Here is a 23661-nt window from a genome sequence, read left to right as displayed (position 1 = left end):
AAACCCTAAACCCTAAACCCTAAACCCTAAACCCTAAACCCTAAACCCTAAACCCTAAACCCTAAACCCTAAACCCTAATAAACCCTAAACCCTAAACCCTAAACCCTAAACCCTGGTGATAACACAACCCTTGTAGTTAGTACCTATACTAAGGATAGAGATCTACTATATATTTATATTCTTCTGCTATCTGGTTGACAGGCATCCACATCGCAAGTAGATCTATCACAACTAGCGTCTATCTTTATTACACTGGGTGACTGGATAGCTATAGACACTGATTTATATTGTTCTATATATATGAGAGGCGGTTGTCTGACAAACAGAATACAGCAAGGACTGCTCAAGAGGAATAGTTAAAGTGCTTATAAAATGGAAAAACATTGATCGGAGGCTATCTCTACTGAGATGGCTTACAAGCCCAGTTAAATTCCCAGCACACCGTGCGGGATTCTCCCCCGAGCGCTGTGAGCATATCGGATCCGCCGCATTGTCCGTGGGGGTCGCGCCACGCTCAGGGGCTCAAGAAGGTCTCGCCCAGGGGCCCACTGGGGGTCTCGACGGGCTGGCAGGCGGAGACGATGCCGATCATGCGGGACCACTGGGTCGAGCTGAGGTTGCGCCACTTGTGGAGGGTCGCCCGCTGGACGACCAGGTCCCCCGGCCGCAGCCGACGCTGCTCGCCGCCGGAGAGGTTGAGCTCGACGTCGCCCGCCAGGACAATGACCAGGTCCAGGCTCACGGTGCGATGCAGGGGGCTCTCGCCGCCGGGGGGCGTGTCGATATACCAGACGTGGGCGCCCCCCTCCAGGGGCACGAGGGGCGGGGGGTCGGCCAGGCTGGCGGCGTACCGGGCGACATCGGTCGGATGGCTCAGCGCCGCGGGGGGCGGGTCGGTGGTGTAGCCCAGCCGGATCAGGGCGCCGCGGAGATCGTTCAGGACGGGCAGGGACTCGTCCACCGCGGTGGAGAAGAACGAGTTACCGTCGGGGGCATTCTCTGTGATGTAGCGGTTGGGGTTGGGAAGCGGAAGCGGCGTGTCGGCCATGGCGCAGCGTGGATGGCAGGCGAGCAGATCTCGAACATCATCCGGGGGGGCTGCGGAGTGTCCGGATTTATATCACCGCATCCATGCAGATCGGAGGGAGGCACGGATGCCGCGCGGGATGCAGTCCCTCCCGCGCCAGCCACTCAAGCGCCGTTGCGTGGCCAGGGTTCCCCTCATCCCCCGATTGAATGGATGGAAGACCGTGGAAGGGCTGACATGACAGGATCACCGATTACGACGCCTCACGTCAGCAGGAAGCTCTTAACTATATCCTGGAACGTCGACCAAGGGGCATGTGACGGACAGGCCACTGCCCCGCCCGGGTCAAGTATCCCCCCCCCAATATACCTGATCGTCCCTGAGTGAAATCCATACACAACGGTCCAGGATGGCTCCTCCCCTCACACGCTGCTGTCGTCCTCGAGCAGCTGGATGAAACAGCTGCGGCAGCACCGCCCGCAGAACCGGTGCTGGGTAACGTGTCGGGCGAAGGCGGGAGGGGGGTGGATGACAGGCAGGCAAGGCAGGAAGGAAGGAAGGAAGGTGGACCGCGGCCGTCCATTCTACATGCATATCTAGTACGGCCAGGCTCTCTGCAGACTCGAGCGGAGGACGGAGTCAAGAGCAACGCAACAGGAAAAACGAAAAAGACTAGGTAGTAAGTATACATGCATGCATGCCAATGCGGCAGGCCTGTCATCCCTCCGGGGCTCTCTATCACCGTTCATCTCCGAGGCTTCCGTCCATAGGCCACCACACTACACATCGCATGAGTAATAAGGGTTTCCGACTGACATCTTGGTATAGGCATGAACAGTCGGCCACGGCAAGAAGGGCAGCAGGTACGTCGCCTCGCGCACCTCCTCGAACCCGTGCGTGCGCCCCCAGCCACCGCGCCAGGTCCGCGAAGATGTTGAGCGCGCGCCCGATCTGCCGGCCCGCGTACTCGGCCAGCGGCGAGTCCCCGCGCAGGCTGCCGTCGTCGCTCCAGGCCCACACCGCGCTCTCCTGCAGCTCAAAGTGTCCCCCCCGGGCTTCAGGGGCGTGTACGCCTGCCGGAACAGCCGGTGCCAGTCGCCCACGCATCTACAGATCCCCACCCGCCCCAGCCGGGAACAACCGGTCAGACCCAGATGTGGTGGTATCGGAGAGGAGAGGGGGCGAGAACATACCCGGCCAGGCCGCGCGAGTGAATGAACTCGTACGTGTCGGGCTGCTCCACCCAGTCGCTCTCGAAGTCGTCGATGAGAAACTCCACGTTCAGGGGGGCCCGCGGGTGCTGGATGGGACTCGGATCATTGCCCACCACCTTCGCCGCGGGATATTTCCTACCTCCCCCGAGCCAGAGGGCGTCAGTTATCTAGGCTCACAATCCATGACGAGGGAGGGAGGGGCTTCCGGTACTCTGCAAAGTCGATGGCCCAACTCCCTGTCCCCGTGCCCAGGTCCAACACCCGCTGCGGGCTGACCAGCGACGCGTTGAAAAGCTCCCCCTGGATCAACAGCAGGTATCTGCGGAGGGGGGGGGGGGGGCTATTAAGGGTTTTGTGGGTTGTTATTAGGGTTTATTACGGCGCGCATGGTCTGCGGTTTGAAAGACGGACGGCGGGTGGCGAAGGGAAATCTGGAAATCGGGAGGGCTGGCCGCAGGGTCTCTGTCGAGTTCTCCCCGATGGCGGCCCTGGTAGTTGATGCAGACAGCGTCTACAGCTGTGTACAGTGGCATGGTGTATCTAGAGTGCAGGCAAGTTGCTGCATGGGTTATAGTCTCCCGGATATATATCTCTTTCTCACTGCACACCGCCGTTAGGGTTTGCTATTCACGACCAGGGTAGATGCCCCGTAGACATACGTCAGAGGCCATCCAGCTCCGGGGTGGCGTAGGGCTAGCTGGCTGGATTGTCCGCACGCCTGGAGGGGTCCTATCGGTCCTTCTGCTCATCAGTGGCAACAGAATCCCTCCGCATGACGAAAGGCCCTTGCCATCGTCAACGTTAGTCGATCAGCTTTACCCCCACGACATGGACAAGCTCTGCTGGTGGTCACCCTGGCCCGTCTGGGTGCGGCGAATGTGGATCCTCCGACGACTGCATCATACCGGGGCGGCCCTGATCGAATCTCGGGAATGTCTGGCTCGTCGCAAAATGAGGCGAGATATATATACTATATGTATTCAACTCGGGGTGTACAAAGGTCTGGTGGCGGAAGGGCTCTCCCCCCGCGACGGCGTGGTTTCAGAGGCCTTGGATGGTGACTTTGCTGGGAAGCCTCGCATCCTCCATGCAAGCCCTAGCTCGCCTTCCCAATCGGCCCGATGGCGTCCCTGCACAGTCACCACGCGCGAGACTGACCGTCTACGCAGGGATGCAAAGATGGAGATGGCAACACAGGACACATCGACAGGGGATATCGAACTTCCTACGTAATGCATTCCGTTGGGAATCAGTTTCCGATCTACCATGACAAATATGGCAAGCCCTGGACGCTGCTGTGCTAGGGTAGGCATCCGCACCACGACCGAGATGCATCCGGCGCCTGACCATGCCTGACGGCTGAGCCCGTGGGGGAGAGTTCTTTTCTTTTCTTCTCTTTTTTCTTGGCCCGCCGAACAACGGGAACTACGGGAGATACGGAAAGGGGTCAAGTTCCTCGATTGGTCGGGATAATATTATGCTGCTCTCTCCATGGCTGCGCCTCTTTGCGGGTGCAGCCCGGCACGCCCAGCGTGGATATCAGACAGACCCCGTCCTCCCCAGACACATCCATCGCCAGTAGATCTCGCCCCAGCCTTTTTGGCCCCCCGCGACTGTAGCGCCGCCAAACCCGAGTGGGTGATGAGTTTGCCGTTTGTTGTTTGCGGTTCGAAGGTCAACCCATCTGTGCAAATTAGTTCCCGGAATGATATTCCATCCACCCCCCCCCTCTCCCCCCTCGCCCCCCTCGCGGCGCTGTCTGCTCAGATGGGAAGCCCATTCGCCTCGATGGCCGCCTCCGCCTTGGGCCAGAAGACCTCGCCGTACTCGCGGTACCACTGGAGGGTGACCGCTAACGCATCGTCGAAGGAGGCCTGCTCACTCCACCCCAGCTCCCGGAGCTTGGAGTCGTCCGTCCAGTACATGCGGTCGTTGAACGGTCGATCCTGCACCATTTCCAGGTACTGCTCCGTCGGACCCGTGTACCCCGGGTGGAACCACTGCAGGATCTTGTCCGCCACGTCTCGCACTTGGATCTGCTTGCTGGAGGAGATGTTGTACGTCTCCGCCACGGCCCCGCGGTGCATGATGAGATCGAAGGCGCGCGCCACGTCGCTGGCGAAGACAAAGCCGCGCATCGTAGTGCCGTTGCCATGCAGCGTCATGCGTTTCGAGTGGGACATGAGGGTGGCGAATTTGGGGATGAGCTCTACCGCACGGGTTAGCCACGGAACCGATCCTCCCCCCCAGCATCTTGTTCCAACTCACTTTCAGGGTACTGGTACGGCCCGAAGACATTGTTGCAGCGGGTAATGATGATGGGCATGTGGAAGGAGCGGAGGTAGGCGTTGACGATCATCTCGGCCGCCGCCTTGCTGGCCGAGTACGGGTTGGTCGGGTTGAGGCGGTCCTCCTCCGTGAAGGCGAAGTCCTGCCCGGGCTCATTCTCCCCGTAGACCTCGTCTGTCGAGACGTGGATGAAGCGGCGGAGCGTGCCACAGTGCCGGGCCGCCTCGAGCAGCACATGGGTGCCGACGACGTTGCTCTGGGTGAAGGAGATGGGGTCGACGAAGGAGAGGTCGACGTGGGAGTTGGCGGCAAAGTGCACCACGACATCCACCTTGAACTGCTGGAAGACGGCCTTGACGTCGCGGGGGTTGCAGAGGTCGCCCTGGACGAAGTGAAAGTTGGGCATGTGCTCAACGGGGTGGATGTTGCGCTTGGACGCGCAGTAGTCGAGGATGTCGAAGCAGATGACCGTGTATCTCTCCCCGTAGACGCGGAGCATGTGTCGAACAAACCAGCCGCCACTGCGATTCCATCCATCCTCACGTCAGCACCGGATCTCTCACGGGGGAGGGGAGGAGCGGGCGTTGCAGGTAGACTGCCGACGCCGGACCGGAGAGGGAGACTTACATGAAGCCGGCCCCCCCAGTGACCAAGATGGTCTTCACGTTGGCGAGAACATTCTCGCCCACCTCACCATTCCCATTGAGACTTAGCTGCTGAACGGTCATCCTGTCGACGGTCGTGGGTAATGATGTTGCCTAAAGCTTGCACCCGATGGACGAAGATCTCCAGCCTCTATAAGTGAAACACAGATCCCGGGGGCGACACCACTGACCGATCAAGTGACCCCTGTCGTGTCCACCCCCCGTCCATTATATAGTCCTTGCCTCTGCTCGGCCGCTCACCCTTGGGGCGGTCTGGTATTGTCATTTTGCTTTTTTTCGTGTTTGTTTGTAGGGGGAGGGGGCTTGTGTGGTCGAATGTCATTTTTTTTCCCACCGGTTTTCCACCCTTCCTGTCCGTCCCTCGCTCGCGGTACGTAAGAGGAAATGGTATTGACGCCCCTGCACCGTGCAGGCTGATAGGCCTCGGAGAGAATGCGCTTCGTGCGCAGGATTCCTAGCCACTCCACGGTGACCGTCTCGACACGTGAGAGTCCCGGGGCATCCCAGGACACGAAGCGCAATCCCAGGGCGCGACGATCAGGGCAATCCGTCGACGGTGGGTGGCCAGATCGTTGCGAGGGCCGCTTCATGTCGGAGGAGCGGACGACAGGCCGGCATGCATGGACGGAGAATGCAGGAGGGGGCCCGCCATCAGTTCCCATCCTCCCTCTCCTATCGTTTCTCGCGCAAGGGAAGCCCAGCACTTGCTGTTTCGAGTGCCCTAAGCGATGGATCGCCGCCCGACGGCTGGAAGGCGAGGGGAATCAGGGTTCGCCCGGGGCGGGCTTATCAGCCCGCCTCCGCGGGGCTCGTCGCCATTCCTGCCACGGGCGATGTCTCCTCCTTGCATGCCAGTCGGTCGTCCATCATGCGAGCCCCGACAGCTCTGGCATCTGACGGTGTGCCGCGCCGTCCGTGGTACCTGGATACGTGACTCGACCTGGATTGTCCCCGGGGAGGGCGGGCTGCGCCATATCCTGGCTGCGGATCAAGACGCACCTGTCTGGCCCTCACGGGCTCCCTCCAGGGGATTCCGTCCGCATGCACTCTGAGCAGCGTCCATCCTCGGGATCTATCACTACGCCCTTGGGGTTCGAATCAGTGGCTAAGCCCGGGTGGCATTTCTTAATCTTAATTTCCTCTAATAGAATCTATGGAGCTGTTCCGATGACGGCATCTGTTACCCTGCGGGGAAACCTCAGACGCCACTGGATGAGCCAGGCAATGTACCCCTCCCTGTCGTCTTCTCCAGATGGACCAGAGATAGTCGAAGGACCCGGATGCGACCACATCACTCGGGGACGTAGGCGCGGCAGTTCATATCGTCTTGGGTTTGCCCCGTGATCTTGGTAATCAAGGCATCGTCTGCGCCACGCAGGAGGACGTGGATATGCTCGATGGCCCGCACGCTCTGCCATTTTTGCCGGTTCTTGAACCAAAGCAGGCGATCGTCACCTTGACCGTCCCCCGAGACGCCGAAGGTCTTTTTCAGGAAGTCCGTGATGCGCTGCCGCGACTCCGGGGTGGGATCCCCTTCCTCGTCCACCGCCAGTGGGGTCCGCAGCCACACCACGAGATGGGTGATATCCGGGGTGGTGCCGTAGGGCCAGTCGTTGCGAAGGACCCGATAGTCAGCCGGGTTGGCGAAGGGCACCGGGTCCAGGCACGAGAGCTTGCCGTCCACCGGCGTGCCCCATTGCAGCCGCTCGTGGAGGATGAAGTTCGTCGCGGAGCCGTATTTGGCCCGCGTGTCGCGGGTCCAGAGGATGTAGTTGCGCAGGTCGGTAGGGCCTCGTTTCAAAACGGACATGTCCCCGTCAGCTGTGCCGGAAGTCAGTACGGGCGAGGGAACGGGCGTACACGCATCGATCGCATTCATACCGATGACCTGCTTGATCTCCTCCCATGTGTGGGGGATGTAGTCCTCCTCCCTCGTCAGGAGGGATTCCTTGTCCGCGGCGCTCAGCTCAAACGGCGGGTTGTTGATCAACTCGGTGACGTCCCTGACTCCGACCATGGTCGCGGTGGTGGTGCCGAGGAGAGCAGGTGAAGGGGAGAGGGCAGGTTGGATGCAGCCAGGCTGTGTGGGGATTGGAGGGAGGGAGGCCTGCCCTTCCCGTCTGTCTGGCCTCGGCTGTTATACTCCTCGACCAGCGCCCAGCCTCGTCCCACCCCCCGCCTGCACGCTTAGGCGATCCGGTCGTCGCGTCGCAAGGGAATCGTCGCTCCAGGATCAGGTGAAAAATCCCGCATCGGACCCGATCGACGTTCGCGCGGCCTGCGCGGCGTGCTGTCGATGCCCAAGCCCAAGCGCCCTGACGCATGCCCTAATGCGATGTGCGGCCAACTGGCCGGGTGCGAAAAAAATACGCCTTACGCCTACCAAACGACGGCCCAGCGCACCAGCGCCAGGGGGAGGGGGGGGGGGAGTTAAAAGCCTGGGAGATCCTTTCCCTTCTACCGCAGGATTACATCCCACCGTCTCCCACCGCATCGATCATCGATCTCTATATACACATCCCACAAAATGACCGGAGTGAACCTCATCGCCACCCTACGACCCGCCCCCGGGAAGACGGCCGAGGTAGACCCCCCCCTCCCTCCCTGGAGCCTGATCTGGAAGAGGGACCCTGTCGCTGACCACTTTTCCAGCTCCGTCAGATCCTCTGTGAGACCGCCCACAACGTCAAGCAGGTCGAACAAACCTGCTTCACTTTCCTCCTCACGGAATGCAAGCGCCCCGATGGCACCATCGAGTTCAAGGTGATCGAAAGGTTCGTTGCTCTGGGGTCCCCCGACGATTCCATCCCCCGGCATAATCGCTGACACCAGGTCACTGCCGACACCCAGATGGGCGAATAAGGAGGCCTTGGAGGTGCACCACGAGCGCTCCTGGCTGCAGAGCATGTACTCCACCTTTGACGAGAAGCAACTGCTGGATGGCCCGGAGCAGATCGAGGAGTTGACGGTGATTTCTGGCTTTGCTGCCCGCTAGAGAAACTTCCTATGTGTCATTCGGACGCTGGAGATAGTGGAATGGAATTGGCACTGTTCTGCATGAAGCTTGCCCCAAGAGTAACGTCACGGTCGATAGATGCGTAGCCATGTAGATGGGGGGTGGTGGGGGGGGGGGGGGGGGTTCGCCCAGTCATCCTCGGCGAGTATATGCCGATCGGTCTCAACCGGCCCTACCAGACCCGAGAACCTGTCATGGTTCCCCTCTGGCGGTTCCAAGTGTCGTACAGAAAAGCACTTTGCCCACCGAGTCTGAGCGTCGCTAGGCCATACATCCCCATCGCCAGAAACTGCCCGGAGTGCAGGAGAGGAATGTGGGTAGCGTTCTGTCGTTCCATCCAGGCATGATGATGTTATGTCATGGGGAGGCGTAACTCCCTCGAACGTGTTGCGGGAGAATGTACAACTCTCCTGTCCAAAGGTAGGGATGGCTGTCTCTCTGGAAGGTCGTTCGTCTGGGTGCAGCGAGAGGCAAGCATGCAGCAGGTACCGATGGGGTCTCGTATTGGTGCGTCATATCCCTATCTGGCTGTCATGTCTGGGCGTGTTGGACCAGCATAATCAGGTTTGACGATCGAACGAAAGAAGCAAAAAGGGATGATGCAACAAGAAATCTAGACTCAGGGTCGGAGATGGCATCCATACACCTCCTGATCCAATGCGGTAAGTCGACCTTTTCACTGACTCGCCGGGGCGGGGACATCTGGGGGGACCCTGGCCGGCTGGACCAGCACCTCCACGGGCATGGGAAGGCGATCCATACGGTGTCTCATCTCGGCAGTGAACCACGGTAGATTCGAGTCCTTAAATAGCCTTTCAGGGCGGTTCTAGGGGCGCTGGGCCCCGTCGCCGCACGGATTGCCCCCTTGCATCCGCTCCTGAGCGCCCATTCCTCCCGGTATGTCAGTGCCGAAGCGACGGACGATCTTATCCTGGACCGTGACCGACAATGGCGGGCCGTTGTCAGGCTCCAGGACTCGGGTCCGGATCGATTGTCCCTTCAGACATCAGGGACCCGCCCATGCGCGATTCAGGATGGCCCTGGCGCTCGCACAACGGATACGGTCTGGCCGGGTAGCCATGGCTAGGCCGCACCACTTTGGCCCCGACGTCTGGCCCCACGCAATCGCCCGTCACTAGGGGTATCATTCACTGCTCCCGTGGGAAACCCCTAAGAAGAGTCACTTACTCGAGCCAGTACATCTCCAATCTGCGCGGTGGTGTAATTTTCCCGCATCTGGAATGCTGGGAATATCCCAGTCACGCCCGTCGGACATATATCTCGGTTCCATTCATCCACTGATAACGATTTATCCCAACTTGATCGGTACAACACTCCAGTTCTTGTTGGCGCATCGGTGGGATGGGTCGGAGAGATCTGCGACAAGTGAAACCCATACCACAGGTGTAAACTAGCGCGAGCTCCGTAGTATAGTATAGTACACTTGAAAGCAGGCAGCGCAGGCTGGTGGCTATGCTCTAGCTTCCCACATGTAAAAAGATACAACACCGGCATGGATTGGATTTCGGAAGATCATCGTGTTACTCGACTAGGACAGGATTCATGTTCCTTGCCCACGTGAGGGGTGGGCCTTTCCTCCTGGCTCCCTGCCGGGTGCTGCTGCAGGCTGCATGGATACCTGGTCGTACTAGTGGCAGTGCCCAGTCCGCGGGTCTGGTCTCATACCTTGCGTGTACCGCCAAATTTGAAAATTACCCTCGCGCGTCCTGGTCAGTCAGCGCTGATGTGGGCTGCATCGCAGAGGAAGGGGGAGGGGACCGGGACGCTTGGACACGTCGTATTCCCTCCCCCTCGATGGCCTTCCAAATGCATTCTTCGAGATTGTCCATCCTGTCGGTCTGGGGGGGAGGAACAGGCGGGCCCTGAGCTCATATACCGGGACCCCCACCAGGGCACCACAACCCCCCCCCCCCTCCCCTCTCCCCCACCCATCCCCCCCTGCACGTCTCGTCACTGATAGATCCATTATTCTTCTTGTTGACCATGTCAGAGACAGTCATCCCCACCACCGTCCCGACCGTCACGGGCCGGGAGATGGCCGCCATCCAGGATGCCCTCACGACGCGCACCCTGACGGGCAAGGGCAAATACACGGCCCTCTGTCAGAGCTGGCTGGAGTCCTCGATGCCCGACGGGGGCAAGGCCTTCGTGCTGACCTCGTGCACCTCGGCTCTGGAGATCGCGGCCCTGCTGGCGGACCTGCAGCCCGGCGACGAGGTGATCGTGCCCAGCTACACCTACGTGTCCACCGTCAACGCCTTTGTCGTGCACGGGGCCGTGCCCGTCTTCGTCGACCTCGACGACGCCACGATGAACGTGGACGTGCGGCTGATCGAGGCGGCCATCACGCCGCGCACCAAGGCGATCGTGCCGGTGCACTACGCGGGGATCGCGTGCGACATGGACGGCATCATGGCGCTGGCGGCGCGGCACGGGCTGCTGGTGGTGGAGGACGCGGCGCAGGCGTGCGGCGGAACGTACCGGGGCCGGCTGCTGGGCACCATCGGCCACCTGGGCTGCATCAGCTTCCAGGAGAAGAAGGTCTTCACCAGCGGCGGGCAGGGCGGCGCCCTGCTGGTCAACCAGGCCTCGCTGGCGGCGCGCGCGGAGACCATCTACGAGCACGGCACCAACCGCGGCCAGTTCCTGCGCGGCGAGGTCCCCGTCTACCACTGGCTGGACGTCGGCATCAATGCCACCATGAGCGAGATCCAGGCCGCCTTCCTGTACCCCCAGCTGCAGGCCGCCCCGGACATCCTGGCCCACCGCCGCCACCTCTGGGCCCGCTACCACAAGCGCCTGGCCCCGCTGGTGCAGGCCGGCGTGCTGCGCCTACCCGTCGTGCCCGAGGGCGCCGTCCACAACGCCGCCGTCTTCTGGTTCCGCCTGGCCGACGCCGCCCGCCGCCAGGCGTTCATCGCGTACATGGCCGACGGCGGCATCGTCACCCAGCCCCAGTTCGTGCCCCTGCACTCCTCCCCCTTCGGCCAGCGCGTCGGCCGCTTCGTCGGCGAGGATCGCGTCACCACCCGGGCGGCGGCCGAGGTCGTGCTGCTGCCCCTGTACTCGGACCTGGCCGTCGAGCAGCAGGAGCTCGTCATCGCGCGGGCGCTGGCGTTCTGGGACGGGGTGACGCTGAAGGCGTGAGAGACGGGAGAGATGGCGAGGTTGTTGTTTAGATTTCCGCTTCTTTAGAGAGTCACTCTTGGAATCCACTTGTCGAGCATACCCCGCGTCGTGGTCGTGTGAGTCGTGCAGCGTAGACGTACTTGATTAGGGTTGAACCGGGACAGCCGCCTGGGCGTGTGGGTTCAACGCCTTGATCCAACATCCACTCCTGCCAGATGGTTCACTCCTGCCAGATGGTTATTCTCAAGAACCCACCGGAAATAAAGTAACGCAACCCTAGGCTGGAATGTCAAGTCGGGTCCACTTGCTGTTTCCTGCTATAGTAGGGCTGAGATGTAGCCGTGATATATAGTTGGTTCCGAGAGGGCGGGGAAACAAACCCACCACCTCTTGTAGAAGTCTCGAGCAACCACCCCGGACAATGGGACTCTGGCAGGCGTATTCGGGAGGGCGAAGAGGACTGTAGACTGCATGAAAAAAAGGCAGTATCATTGGCACCAGCCAGTGACGAAGTCAGATGAGAAATCTTGGCTGCTGACTATCCCAAGCTTTGCCCGCACGTGGACGAGTGGATGTCGTCAGGCTGATGATGTCTGGCCCGGTCCATCCCGGGCCGTCCGACGACATCGATCAGCTCTCCCTCCCCTGGGGACAACTACTACTACAACTACCACCACTACTACTACTACCACTACTACTTCTGATACCTGGCTGGTCGGCAGACTGTGACGGCTTTGTACTTCCCTCAAACGGGATCCCAGCCCTAAAACGCCCTCGCGACCTTTCTCGACCATGGCCTACCCGCTCTCCTCCAAAGCCGCCGTGGTCCCCGAGCCAGGCGCCCAGCACATCATCACGCACCGCGCCCTGGGTCCGGTGAAGTCGGGCGAGATTGGCATCCAGATCACCGCGACGGCGGTCAACCCGGTCGACTGGAAGATGCGCGACTACCAGGCGTTCATCAGCGAGTACCCCGCCGTGCTGGGGTCGGATGCCGCGGGCCATGTGGTGAGCGTCGGGCCCGACGTGGCCGGCTTCGCCCCGGGGGACCGCGTGTTCTTCCAGGGCATCGTCGGCTCGTACGACTCCTCCACCTTCCAGCAGTTCTGCAAGATGCCCGCGGCGCTCGTCTCCCACACGCCCGACCACGTCAGTGACGAGGAGGCGGCCGGGATCAGCCTGGCGACGGTGGCCGGGGTCACGGCCTTCTACCACACCGACGGCCAGGGGCTGCCCCCGCCGTGGGACGCAGGCGGCGCGCAGGTCGGACGGGGCCAGGCCATCGTCATCCTCGGGGGCGCCTCGTCCGTGGGCCAGTATGCCATCCAGCTGGCCCGCCTGTCCGGCTTCGACCGCATCGTCACCAACGCCAGCCCCGCCAACCACCCCTGGCTCCGCGGCCTCGGTGCCCACGTCGTGATCGACCGCAAGCACTCGGACGCCCCCTCGTTCGCCACGGCCATCGGCGACCTCCCGCTCCGCTTTGTGTTTGACGCCATCTCGATCCGTTCCACGCAGGTGCTGGGCGTGCAGATCCTGCAGGCCACCGGGACGCCCCACGGCCACGTTGTCACGGTGCACACCGTCCGCCCCGAGGGGGTCGATGCCGAGGCCGTGGCGCTGGGTCAGTCGCGGGCGCCCCGGGTGGGCATCAAGCAGGTCCTGGGACTCGGCAGCGCCCCCTACCTGCGGTACCTGAGCGAGCCGCTGGCCCGCCACCTGACGGAATACCTGGCCCACGGCCTCTTCATCCCCAACCGGCCGCGCGTGGTCGCCGGGGGCTTGAATGCGGTGGAGGAGGCGCTGGATCTGAATAAAGTGGGCGTTTCGGGCGAGAAGGTGGTCTTCTGCCCGTCGTCCCAGGGGTAACTCGGACGTCCCGGAAGGACCGCGACGGTCTCGCTAGGATCAAGGAGATGTACTGGTAGGCATCAGTTTCAATCCAAGCACAGTGGGAGGCCGGGTGGGTTCCCGAGTAGACAATCGTATCCGGACATTTAACGCCCCTTTGGGAGTTCCTTTCGAAGACGTGCACTGGGGAGGGCCCCCTTTGGCGTAGTGCCCATCCGCCATCTGTCTTTCGCGGCATGCATTGTAGGAAGTAGTCCCGGACGAAGGGCGAGACGGGGTGTCCCAGGATGAATGCGGCATGGAGGGATGCAAGGGGCGACCGGCTGCCCCACTGCGTATTCCCTGGGGGACAACACCCAGGACAGCCTGTTCTTCTGTTCGTCTGATTCCTCCCTCTATCCTCTATCCATCCCTCTTCATTTGCGGTTTCTCCGTTCGATGGATGTGGATGAGCCTCCCATGGTGAGTGTCCCGCGCCACACGTTCGCTTGCCCAGGTTGTCAGGGCAGGAAGAGCCACGGATGCCCATTGGACCCGACAAACCTGGATAGAGGGATGGAGTCGAGAACGTCCCGGACTTGATCAATATGGTTTCTGGAACTCCTCGTGCTCCTCGTGTTATCCAACCCGTTGACCAGTCAGTCGTTCACGTGGTGTGAATCTGGTCTGGTCGCGGTCCCCCTGATCGATCCATGGCGACCTTCTGAAGATGACTGCCCGCCTGCTCTGCCGTCGATGCCCCCTTCCCCCCCCCCCGAGATGACTTCCAGATCCCTCCGCGCGGCCGACTTCTGCAGCGACCGGTCCGTGCCCCCCCTGCGCGGGTGCGAACGGTCCTCGCTGCCCACGCCATGCGATCCGGGAGGCCCAGTCAGGAGGCCATCAACGGCCCTCTGATCGCCCGCCGTCGCCTGGACGGCTCTGGTCGTGTCCGTCGTGATGGTGCGGGCAAGAGGGCGTCACCCTCACCCCTGCACACCCATTCCCCGGGCTTCCCTCGAGGTTTTCTGCGATCGCCAATCACCAGCCGCAGACGGCACCGAGTTCCAAAGGGAAGGATCGGTTGTCCGTCGGGTGTGCTGTTGTTGGATGTCGGGTTAGTTCTGGCGGAAAACACTCTCCCGGCCACACCATCATCGGTGGATCTTCCCTACCATACATATATCCCATCGCCCAGCGGACGCCACATACGTTCGTTGCCGGCTGCAGGCAGCCTGGGTTTGCGACGGGATTTCGGACGTTTCCGCCCGTTGGACCTTGTGTGCGTCCAGGGGATAATAATAATAATCATCATCATCATCATCATCATACTACGAGACGACGCAAACTCTGCATGGCTGACGGGACACAGCGTCCCAGCCAGTGGACCGGACCAGCGTGCCCCCATTGGCGTGGGCCAAACAAGCCTTTCTCCAACCGGGGACTTTGCGTCACTCGCGCGAGAAACAAGCCCTGAAGCCGGCTGAGACAAGCCGTGCGATCGGCAATGTCACCGAATAACTCACCGACACCACCCCCGTGGACCACCAGACCTAGATAAATATTGACGACCATATCCCGCAGTTGATCCTGATCGTGATACCATCTGGCTCTATCTATAGTTGGGGTGCTATAGCGAGGGTCATCGTGCACTATCGAGATATATCGTCCCGTCCATCTGGGAGGGGGGGGGGGTGGGAGTCCCTCAGGCCTTTCCCCTTCCCCGATCGGAGGCCGGCACAGCAACTGTGTGGAAGCCAGCAAGCCCCTTTTTGAGACCGGCGTGATCGATCCTTGATCGATGGGGACTCGCTTAGGGGCCATTGCCCAATGGGGGCCGAGGCATCGGGGCCAGGGGAGCCCCCAGGCCGTCACAGCGGGGCCGACGAGAGGGCACCAAGTGGGTAAGGCAGCCGGTGGCCAACGACCCAGCGGTTCCCGCCAGGAACCCCAACCCTGTTTTGCTGGCAAAACTCTGACAATCTCCCCTTCTCTCCTTCCGACTGCCCGAGCGCGGCTCCACCCATGACGCCAGCCCTCATCGTCTCAATGGCCTGCCCCCCCTCCACCCCTCCAGAACCGGATGCGCCTGTCGATCTGGCGCATCAACACGCCTGCCCATTGCGTCTCTCCTCCTCGCGGTGGAGGGTGTGTGTTTGTGTCTCTCGCTCTGTGTGTGTGTGTGCCCTCGGTCGCCCTCCGTCCCATCCTCGACTCGGTCCTCAATAGTCAGTCTGTCAGTCTGTCGGCCTGTCTCCCTGTCTCTGGCGGTCTCGGGCATGGCCAACCGACGGGGTGGGGGAGGAGAGAGGGCTTCACCACCCCCTCTGGGTTAGCCGTCTTTATTGACCTGCAAATCTCTCCTGCTCTCCTCTCCTGTTCTCCCCCTTCTCACTTCCCCTTTCGTACTGCGTACGATCTGTTCCTGGCACATCTCCCCCGGCGGACATTTCAATCTCCGTCACGTCCACGCCCCCGGGCACAGTAGTTGCTCTCCCACACCCGCCGACTAAGCCTAGGGTTTCCTCCCGATTCCCCAACGATTCCCCAACCAAGCAGAGTTCCTCTTCCCCTGCACGATGGACGACAGGGAGACGAGACGCCCACGGGCCAGGGTAAGTCCGATCTGAGTGGCCTGGATATATCGGTTCTGCCGTGCGCTGACCGTGTCCCTCCCCCCCCCCCCCTCTCTTCGAATATCTAGTCCGATGCAACCTCGCCGCCGCCCATGTCCCCAACCCGAACCCGTCGGGGGACGGCGGGGGACCCCGATCTCGTCTCGCCCACGCGCCGGGCGTCTGGCCGCGAGGACAGTGAGGGCGTCCGGCGCCGCAGCTCGATGGCCTCGCGCCGCAGCGGCAGCCTGGTGCCCAGTCTGGCGCCCCGGACGACGCTGGCCCAGCGCACCCAGGGCAAGTTCACCATGGCCGGCCCCGACGACAGCCCCCAGATGCGCCTGGCCCACGAGCCCTTCGTCCAGCCGGGCTACGGCGATCTCAACCCCTCGTACGAGCAGCCCGCCAACTCCAAGCCCATCTGGGGTCTGGCCAAGCCGCTGCCCCGCGTGGTGCGGTCCGGCATGGTGCCCACCAAGGAGGAGCTGATCGAGGCGCGCCAGAACGCCCAGCTGCCGGCGGAGAACTCGCAGCGCCTGGGGCTGGACGTCGACCCCAACGACCTGGAGCAGGGCCAGATCGCCAAAACCACCGACCCCCGCAAGATGGCCGCCCAGGTCGAGGACGCCCGCCTGCAGCGCGAGGCCAACTTCATGAACAAGATCCTCAGCGGCGAGGCCGGCACCTCCGTCCGGGGCTCGCGCCTGTCGCGCACCTCGTCGTCGCGCATCCGGCGCCCCTCGGCCTGGGACCTGCCCCCGGAGAACCTGTCGACGGTGCAGGAGGGCGGCACCCCGGCCACCAGCGAGACCCACGAGGACCCTCCGCACTTCAGTGAAGAGCCCCTGCCGTCCGTCCCCGAGGCGCCCGAGTACCCGGCTGACGATGATGCCAAGATGGACGGCCTGGATCTGCCGGATCTGGAGGACATCGACGCCTCCTACCCGGAGGACCTGCACCCGCTGGTGCAGGAGCTGGTGGAGGACGAGGTGCACAACAACCACACCACCTGGTCGGTGATCCGCACGCATCACCGCGAGGCGCTGGCCGAGGCGCTGGGCGTCTTCGTGCAGCTCTTCGTCGGGTTCTGTGCTGACCTGGCCGTCACCTTCGCCGACGCCGGCAACCCCAACTCGACCGACTGGGCCTGGGGCTTCGCCACCATGCTGGGCATCTACGTGTCCGGTGGCGTGTCCGGCGCCCACTTCAACCCGACCATCACCGTCATGCTGTGGTTCTACCGCGGCTTCCCCAAGCGCCTGATGCCCGAGTACTTCGCCGCCCAGTTCCTGGGCGCCTTCTGCGCCGCGCTGGCCGCGTACGGCGTCTTCTACGAGTCCATCCACCACTGGCTGCAGTCCAACCCCACCACCGACATCATCACCAGCTTCGTCACCAGCCAGCGCGAGACCTGGATCGGCCCCGGCACCGCCTTCTTCAACGAGTTCATGGGCACCGCCATCCTGACCATCGTCGTGCTGGCCCTGGGTGACGATCAGAACGCGCCCCCGGGCGCCGGCATGAACGCCTTCATCGTCGGCCTGCTCATCATGACCCTGAGTCTGACCTTCGCCTACCAGACGGGCGCCGCCTTCAACCCCAGCCGGGACTTTGGCCCCGACTCGCCCTGCTGGCGCTGGGCTACGGCAAGGATCTGTTCACCAATCCGTACTGGTTTTACGGCCCCTGGGTGGGCTCACTCAGCGGCTCGTTCATGGGGGCCTTCCTGTACGACTTCTTCATCTTCACCGGGGGTGAGTCGCCCGTCAACTACCCGTGGGAGCGCACGGAGCGGGCGATGCGCAAGAGCCGCATGAAGTGGGCGCGCCGGTTGCGTCTCTCTCGCAAGGATCAGGGGGAGAAGACCGTGCAGTAATCGGGGAGGAATTTAAATGAATCGGATCACCAGACTGGATTCTGTGATGGTGGCAGTGGTGGTGGTGGTGGTGCTGGTGGTGCTGGTGGTGAGAGGGTGATTCGGCAGACGGGGACGTAGATCGTATATTCTGGAGTGATGGTCGGGGAATACTGACAGGACCGGACCAGCATTGTGTATTTCTAATCATTTGGAGCTCTCGCGTGTCTATATTCTGTGTGAAGTCTTAATCTGAACATATTCTCGGGATACATCCATCCATCATCCATCCTCCATCCACTCGTCCCGGCTGCATCCCGTCGGGATGGCCAGACCTGGTTCCTGGCCAAGGCATGGTCCTTTCGTTTTTTTTTTTTTTTTTTTTTGTTCCTCTCTTCGTATGGTGAATAATTGCATTGTCAACCCACTAATAACGACCCAGCGGACGCGCCAGGAGCGTGTCATCGGCCGTGCCCAGGCATCGGGCCATCCCCGAGAAGCTCCACTGCGGCCAACGTGGACTCCAACTATCCCAGGATCAGGGCGACCATGATGCCATGGCTGGTGACGTCACTACCTTCACCTTCCGACGTCCAGGACCAAGACCAGATGTGCCTGGCCGGTGGAATGATGAGGATCGGATCTTGGCCGTATATACTTTGTGCAGTCGGGCCACGGAGGCAATTTCTGCTGTTCGTTTTCTCTCTCAGCGCCTCCGTGTGCAGCCCTACTTTCCCCCTTCGGAATAAATACATCATCGCCACCACACCACATCACACCACACCACACCGTATCGTATCACATCGCATCGCATCGCATTCACAAGGAAATGCATTGGATCTCCCCGATCCGCAGGGTCACCTCGTCCGTGACCTGGGGCTGGTATGCCATTTCGCTGAGTTGGGGTGGGATCGCGGTGCTGCTGCACCAGACACCGCACCAGTTCCACGGCCTCCCCACCATCGGGACCATCATTTTCATCGTCGACCTCGTGCTCTACACGGCCATCACGCTCGCCCTGCTCCTGGAGGCGGCCGTGCCCCCGGAGGGATCGAAACCGTGGGAGGGACCGCCCTCGTTCGCCGCGCGGGTGCTGCACATCAAGCAGCCGCCGGACCTGTTCTTCGCGCCCATCTCGCTCCTCGCCTTCGCCACCATCATCTTCAACACCTCCTACTACGGCACCCCCCACTGCGGTCGGTGGCTCATCCTGACCCTGAACGCCCTCTTTTGGGTCTACACGGGCGTCTCGCTGCTGCTGGCCCTCGTGCTGGGCTGGTGGATCCCCTACACGCGCACCACCCCCGCCGACCACTACCCCATCGTCAACGTCCTGCCCTACTTCCCCCCGATGCTCAGCGGCACCATGGCCGGCGTGCTGGCGCCGCACCAGGCCCCCGCCCAGGCCATCCCGATGCTCGTTGGCGGCACCACGATGCAGGGCTTCGGCTTCCTGATGTTCCTGGTCGTGCTGGTGCAGAGCTGCTCCGCCGTCGGGACGGAGGGCCTGCCCATCCCCGCGCACCGCCCGGAGATGTTCATCGCCGTCGGTCCCCCGAGCTTCACCATCATCGCCATGATCAGCATGGCCGCCGCCGCGGTCGAGAAGCTGCCGACCCACTACATCAGCTCCGCGTCCAGCGTGCGGACCGCGGACGTCCTGCTGGTGGTCGCGGTGGCCGCCTCGTTGTTTCTGTGGACGCTGGCGTTCTTTCTCTTCGGCATGGGGGCGCTGAGCATGCTGGAGTCGCTGTGGCATCGCACGATCCGGTTCGAGCAGATCTGGTGGTGCATGGTCTTCCCCATCACCGGGTTCGTGCTGGCGACGATCGATCTGGGCGAGTACTTGAACTCGGAGCCGATCCTGTGGGTCGGCACGGGCATGACCCTCTTCCAGGTGTGCCTGTGGCTGGCGATTACGATCTGTCAGCTGTGGGAATGGGGAGGCAAGCGGGCGATCTGATTGTAGCATCTATTTTCTATCACGGGGCGTTCTAAAACTGGTCCATCATCCTGCATAGCCGGCTATGTTCTAGACTAGACTCTTTCGATCAATATCATGTGTCTCTCCCCGGGGGACGTCGCACTAATCGGCATACGCGATGGGACCCGACTGGCAGACTGAAGTACCCTAGGCCGACGCCGACTCGACGGGATGGAGGACCGCAATCTCCTCGGCTCTCTGCAGGCCGTCAGTCGTGCCGGTCGCGACGAGGCGTCTCTCCCCCTGGCTGTTCACCATCCACTTGATCGGCCCCGGTGGGAGTTCCTCCCTCGTAGGGTCCGTCCACGACAGCCTCTGGCGGAGGCCCGGATCCAGATCCGGCAGCATGGCGTGGGTGTAGTTGAACGCGCCCCCAAACTGGCGGGGGATGTCCTCATGGTCGATCAGTCCCACCAGAGTGGGATACACGTCCGCGGACGGCAACATGACGAGTTTGGCGGCAGTGATGGGGTCCATGAACCGCTTCATGAAGCTCCAGATGCGGGCGAAGAAAAAGGGGATGTTACACACCTGGTGGCGCGGTCGGGGTTAGCCATCCACGTTCCCAGCCCTAGCCCCAGCCCCATAAGCTAGGTAAACCATCACTCACCAAGATCCGGTCGATCGTCTCCGGGTAGCAGGTGGCCAGCATGCCACTGATCTCCTGGGCGAAGTCCCGCAGATCCCAGGCCTGCCGGATCGACACCGTGCTGGCATCCACGACATACACGGACCTGGTGATGGGCACGGGCCCGTCGGATCGATCGCGCACGGCCGCGCAGAGGGGCAGCACACACCGCGTCAGTCCGTCGAAATGGACGAACGCCCGTTGCGCCATGTCCGGAACGATCGAGGGGGTCTGGCTGGCCTGGCTGGTGTCGCGGGTTTTGCGCCAGCCTGCCATGGCAGCCGCGTTCAGGTGGACGACATCCAGCATGAGCAAGGGCATGCCCCGTCGGTCCCGACGGCCCGTCCAGTGCGGATACTACACCCTCCACAGCATTAGATCTCCTCTTCGCCGCACGGCAGGGTTTTTTCGGTCTTTCGTACCAGCTTCCGCGTCTCGTCGTGGTCCTCCACCGAGATCAAGTCATAGACCCGCAGCACGCGCTTGTCGGTCCGGTACTGGGTGGCTTCTTGGAATTGCTGCAGGGCCGCGGTGGCATCCATCTTGCGCGCCTCGAGGAACCGTCTACCTCGGTTAACGGGCCATCGCACCATGGCCGGTTTTGGGGGGGGGGGGGGCATACAGGAGTGTGGCATCATCGTCGAGGCCGTCGGACACATCCCCGTCCGCGAGACTGTCCCGGGGCGTCAACAGACCCTGCTGAGCACAGGAGGCCCGGAAGGCGGCCAGGGCAGCGGCCGGATCTATTGTCGTGTCCCCCATGGATGGCGTGTGGTATCACAGGGTGATGATGTTCGAGTTCGAAGACGGGAACCCCTGTGGGCGGGGAGGCGGCGCCTTTTGTACGGGAATGGGACTCTCAATACGCTGACATGTCTGTCACACGCGTCCGGCTGCCATCAGCACTGCATGCACGGATGTAGCTGCAGCTGCAGCTGCAGACGCAGAAGCAATAATGGGGGGCTGACAGCCCTTCTCCGTGTCAGCGGCTGCCTAGTGCCCCCCCACGTGCCCTCGTCGCTGTCCTTGATCCCCATCCCAGTCCCAGTTCCCAGGAGGATCCGGGCGAGGGCCGCTGCTGACGAGTTCCGGCATCCGGCATCCGGGGACATCCCTGGCGGTCTCTTGCCCAGCAGAGGGGATCGCTCGTCGCAAGGCCCATTCCCCCGCGCAGTGGGTGGTGCGTCTCTTCCTGTCAGGTCTAGAATGATAATATAATAAAGATCTGATTCTATAATACTGCTGCGCAGGCAGTTAGGCTATATAGATATAGAATCAGACAATAATTAGATATATATAAAGTTATATATAGAACTATATATAGACTAATCTAGATTAATTAAGAATTAAAGAGCTAAATCTTATTTTATTATTATATTAAGTCTTTATTCTATTTAATATATCTTTTTTAATTTGCAAAGACTGTAATTTCTAGTAGCAAAATATTAATATAATATTAAATTAGTTTTTAAATATAATAATTTTAGTAATGGGATAGCTAATTAGCTTGATTAATTAATTTTAATAATTTAATAAATTTTATATAATTTTAAGATATTAATAATTTAATAAAACTATTAGCTATTATCTTGTCTATAAATTATTAATATATATTAATTTAACTATTCTAAATCTTCTGGCGAAGTTAATATTAATAAATATTAATATAATAAAGACAGATTATTATATAAAGTTTCTTATTAATTAGAATTTGAAGTATTTACTGATTATTATAATTAATTAATATAATATAATTAAAATTAAATTTAATAATATTAAAGAGATATTTTTATTAGAATATATTTTTTATAATTTTTAATATTATAAGTAACTTAGCTTCTGTTATTAATATAATTATTATTTTTTATTTACTTACTTGCTAATTAACAGATCTTTTATATAAATAATATATATAATTTTTTAAGAATTACTAATCTTTAAGATCTATATAGATTATATTATTAATAATTTTAATTATATTTTTTTTTTATTCTCTTCAGAAAGTATTCTCTTATTTTTAATAATATCTAAATATTAAATATATCTATCTTATATATTTCAGAGATACTGAAATAGATAATTTATTATTTTTTAATATTTTAATCTAGAATTAATTATAAATTTAATTAAATATAATATTATTTTTAAAATATTAAGATATATTATTATAGTACTGAATTATATAGATCTAATTTTTTATAAATAATTAAAAATCTAACTCTTTATAATCTCTCTGTTATATAATTTTAATTTAATTTTTTTATTTAGAGTTTTTTTTTTTTAATTATATTAAGATAATATCAGGCGATCAGATAATTATAATAAACTTATTAAAATAATTATATTTTTTTATTAAATTAATTATATATAATCTTAATTCTTAAGAATATATTAGATTTAATAATCTTTCTGATTTTATAATATTATTTTATTTCTTTAATAATATAATCAGCAGTTGCTGTATACTTTAGCTGATAAAATATAATTATATTATTTATAAAAAATATTATAATTATATTATTTTTTATAAAAAGATATAAATCTTTATTATATATTATTAAATCTAGTTTTTTAAAAATCTTAATTAAATTCTTCTGCTAAAAATATAATAAATATCTAAGTTTATAAAAAATCTAGATTAATTTAAGTATTTTTTTATATTTATTTTTAAAGCTGTTTGATATCTTTATATATATTAAGATTTTAAGAATTATATTAAAAAAGATATTAACTATATTATACTATTAAATATTAAGATTAAATATAATAGCTAATATTATTAAGATTTAAAAAATTTTAGTTTCTAGAATTACTGCTTATATTTTTTTTTATTATTATTTATAGATTTTTTCTGATATAGATTCTAGTTTTATATTTAATTAAATAATCTTCTATATTATATTTATATATAAAAATCTATTTTATTAATAAAACTTATATATTTAAAGATTAATCTATTATCTTTTATATAGATTTCTTAATTAGAATATTAATTTCTATTCTTGTAGTCTGTTTAAATTTATTTTATAAAAAATATTTTTTTAATTTATAATAAAACTTTAATAATTTTAATAAATTTTTTTTATATAAATTTTTTTTTTTTTAATATTATATACAGCAGTACTGAATATACTATAAAAGATATTATTTAATATTATTATATATATTAAATAAATATCTTAATCTATATAAGATATTTATTTTTATTTATCTATAATAATATTATCTGTAGAGATATTATTTATAATATTATAAAATATTATTTATAACTCTAAAAATATCTCTGTTATTTTTTATTTTAACTAACTTATTAACTAGCTGCTAGATATATCTAAGATCTCTAATTAATTTATTTTATTATTTTTAAATATTTTTATAAATCTAGAT

The 23661-nt window shown here is 57.4% G+C and overlaps 12 protein-coding genes across 12 annotated transcripts; 7 read left to right on the top strand and 5 right to left on the bottom strand.

Annotated features, from left to right (window-relative positions):
* Positions 1-307: 307 nt before the first annotated feature.
* On the bottom strand, positions 308-1061 carry BO70DRAFT_359227 (cupin domain-containing protein). The gene has a single exon (XM_025542492.1). It carries the CDS (start codon positions 1047-1049, stop codon positions 516-518), a length of 534 nt encoding a protein of 177 aa, XP_025403079.1. The 5' UTR covers positions 1050-1061; the 3' UTR covers positions 308-515.
* A 746-nt stretch (positions 1062-1807) lies between these two features.
* BO70DRAFT_393424 (class I SAM-dependent methyltransferase) lies at positions 1808-2775 on the bottom strand (the record flags this gene model as incomplete). The annotated part of the gene is made up of 4 exons (XM_025546363.1): positions 1808-2135; positions 2222-2377; positions 2454-2561; positions 2654-2775. The coding sequence occupies 4 exons, from the start codon at positions 2773-2775 to the stop codon at positions 1808-1810; spliced, it is 714 nt and encodes a 237-aa protein (XP_025403078.1).
* Positions 2776-4005: 1230 nt separating this feature from the next.
* Positions 4006-5259, bottom strand: BO70DRAFT_385106 (dTDP-glucose 4,6-dehydratase; the record flags this gene model as incomplete). Its single annotated transcript, XM_025545709.1, has 3 exons — positions 4006-4451; positions 4511-5052; positions 5159-5259. 3 exons carry the CDS (start codon positions 5257-5259, stop codon positions 4006-4008), a joined length of 1089 nt encoding a protein of 362 aa, XP_025403077.1.
* A 954-nt stretch (positions 5260-6213) lies between these two features.
* Positions 6214-7213, bottom strand: BO70DRAFT_385105 (GIG1 family protein; the record flags this gene model as incomplete). The annotated part of the gene is made up of 2 exons (XM_025545708.1): positions 6214-7017; positions 7078-7213. The coding sequence occupies 2 exons, from the start codon at positions 7211-7213 to the stop codon at positions 6488-6490; spliced, it is 666 nt and encodes a 221-aa protein (XP_025403076.1). The 3' UTR covers positions 6214-6487.
* Positions 7214-7674: 461 nt separating this feature from the next.
* Positions 7675-8243, top strand: BO70DRAFT_359226 (putative quinol monooxygenase). The gene is made up of 3 exons (XM_025542491.1): positions 7675-7780; positions 7849-7970; positions 8047-8243. The coding sequence occupies exons 1-3, from the start codon at positions 7724-7726 to the stop codon at positions 8189-8191; spliced, it is 324 nt and encodes a 107-aa protein (XP_025403075.1). The 5' UTR covers positions 7675-7723; the 3' UTR covers positions 8192-8243.
* Positions 8244-10216: 1973 nt separating this feature from the next.
* Positions 10217-11380, top strand: BO70DRAFT_350172 (lipopolysaccharide biosynthesis protein rffA; the record flags this gene model as incomplete). The annotated part of the gene is made up of 1 exon (XM_025541679.1): positions 10217-11380. One exon carries the CDS (start codon positions 10217-10219, stop codon positions 11378-11380), a length of 1164 nt encoding a protein of 387 aa, XP_025403074.1.
* Positions 11381-12013: 633 nt separating this feature from the next.
* Positions 12014-13373, top strand: BO70DRAFT_359225 (zinc-binding alcohol dehydrogenase family protein). Its single transcript, XM_025542490.1, has one exon. It carries the CDS (start codon positions 12155-12157, stop codon positions 13229-13231), a length of 1077 nt encoding a protein of 358 aa, XP_025403073.1. The 5' UTR covers positions 12014-12154; the 3' UTR covers positions 13232-13373.
* A 603-nt stretch (positions 13374-13976) lies between these two features.
* On the top strand, positions 13977-14776 carry BO70DRAFT_136963 (uncharacterized protein). Its single transcript, XM_025538100.1, has one exon. The coding sequence runs from the start codon at positions 14065-14067 to the stop codon at positions 14677-14679; it is 615 nt and encodes a 204-aa protein (XP_025403072.1). The 5' UTR covers positions 13977-14064; the 3' UTR covers positions 14680-14776.
* A 433-nt stretch (positions 14777-15209) lies between these two features.
* On the top strand, positions 15210-15879 carry BO70DRAFT_359223 (uncharacterized protein). Its single transcript, XM_025542489.1, has one exon. It carries the CDS (start codon positions 15276-15278, stop codon positions 15678-15680), a length of 405 nt encoding a protein of 134 aa, XP_025403071.1. The 5' UTR covers positions 15210-15275; the 3' UTR covers positions 15681-15879.
* Positions 15880-15885: 6 nt separating this feature from the next.
* BO70DRAFT_359222 (aquaporin-like protein) lies at positions 15886-17930 on the top strand. Its single transcript, XM_025542488.1, has 2 exons — positions 15886-17342; positions 17411-17930. Exons 1-2 carry the CDS (start codon positions 16032-16034, stop codon positions 17681-17683), a joined length of 1584 nt encoding a protein of 527 aa, XP_025403070.1. The 5' UTR covers positions 15886-16031; the 3' UTR covers positions 17684-17930.
* Positions 17931-18491: 561 nt separating this feature from the next.
* On the top strand, positions 18492-19625 carry BO70DRAFT_284392 (tellurite-resistance/dicarboxylate transporter family protein; the record flags this gene model as incomplete). The annotated part of the gene is made up of 1 exon (XM_025539124.1): positions 18492-19625. The coding sequence occupies one exon, from the start codon at positions 18492-18494 to the stop codon at positions 19623-19625; it is 1134 nt and encodes a 377-aa protein (XP_025403069.1).
* Positions 19626-19726: 101 nt separating this feature from the next.
* Positions 19727-21146, bottom strand: BO70DRAFT_136906 (SEC14 family lipid-binding protein). The gene is made up of 4 exons (XM_025538099.1): positions 20897-21146; positions 20697-20838; positions 20257-20631; positions 19727-20177 (listed from the first exon to the last, which is right to left on the bottom strand). The coding sequence occupies exons 1-4, from the start codon at positions 21034-21036 to the stop codon at positions 19794-19796; spliced, it is 1041 nt and encodes a 346-aa protein (XP_025403068.1). The 5' UTR covers positions 21037-21146; the 3' UTR covers positions 19727-19793.
* Between the last annotated feature and the right edge of the window lie 2515 nt (positions 21147-23661).

This window comes from Aspergillus heteromorphus (assembly GCF_003184545.1).
Source record: "Aspergillus heteromorphus CBS 117.55 chromosome Unknown BO70scaffold_3, whole genome shotgun sequence".
NCBI classification, from domain to species: domain Eukaryota; kingdom Fungi; phylum Ascomycota; class Eurotiomycetes; order Eurotiales; family Aspergillaceae; genus Aspergillus; species Aspergillus heteromorphus.
Note: the sequence above shows the minus strand (reverse complement) of the source record. Positions and strands in the feature narration are given on the sequence as shown.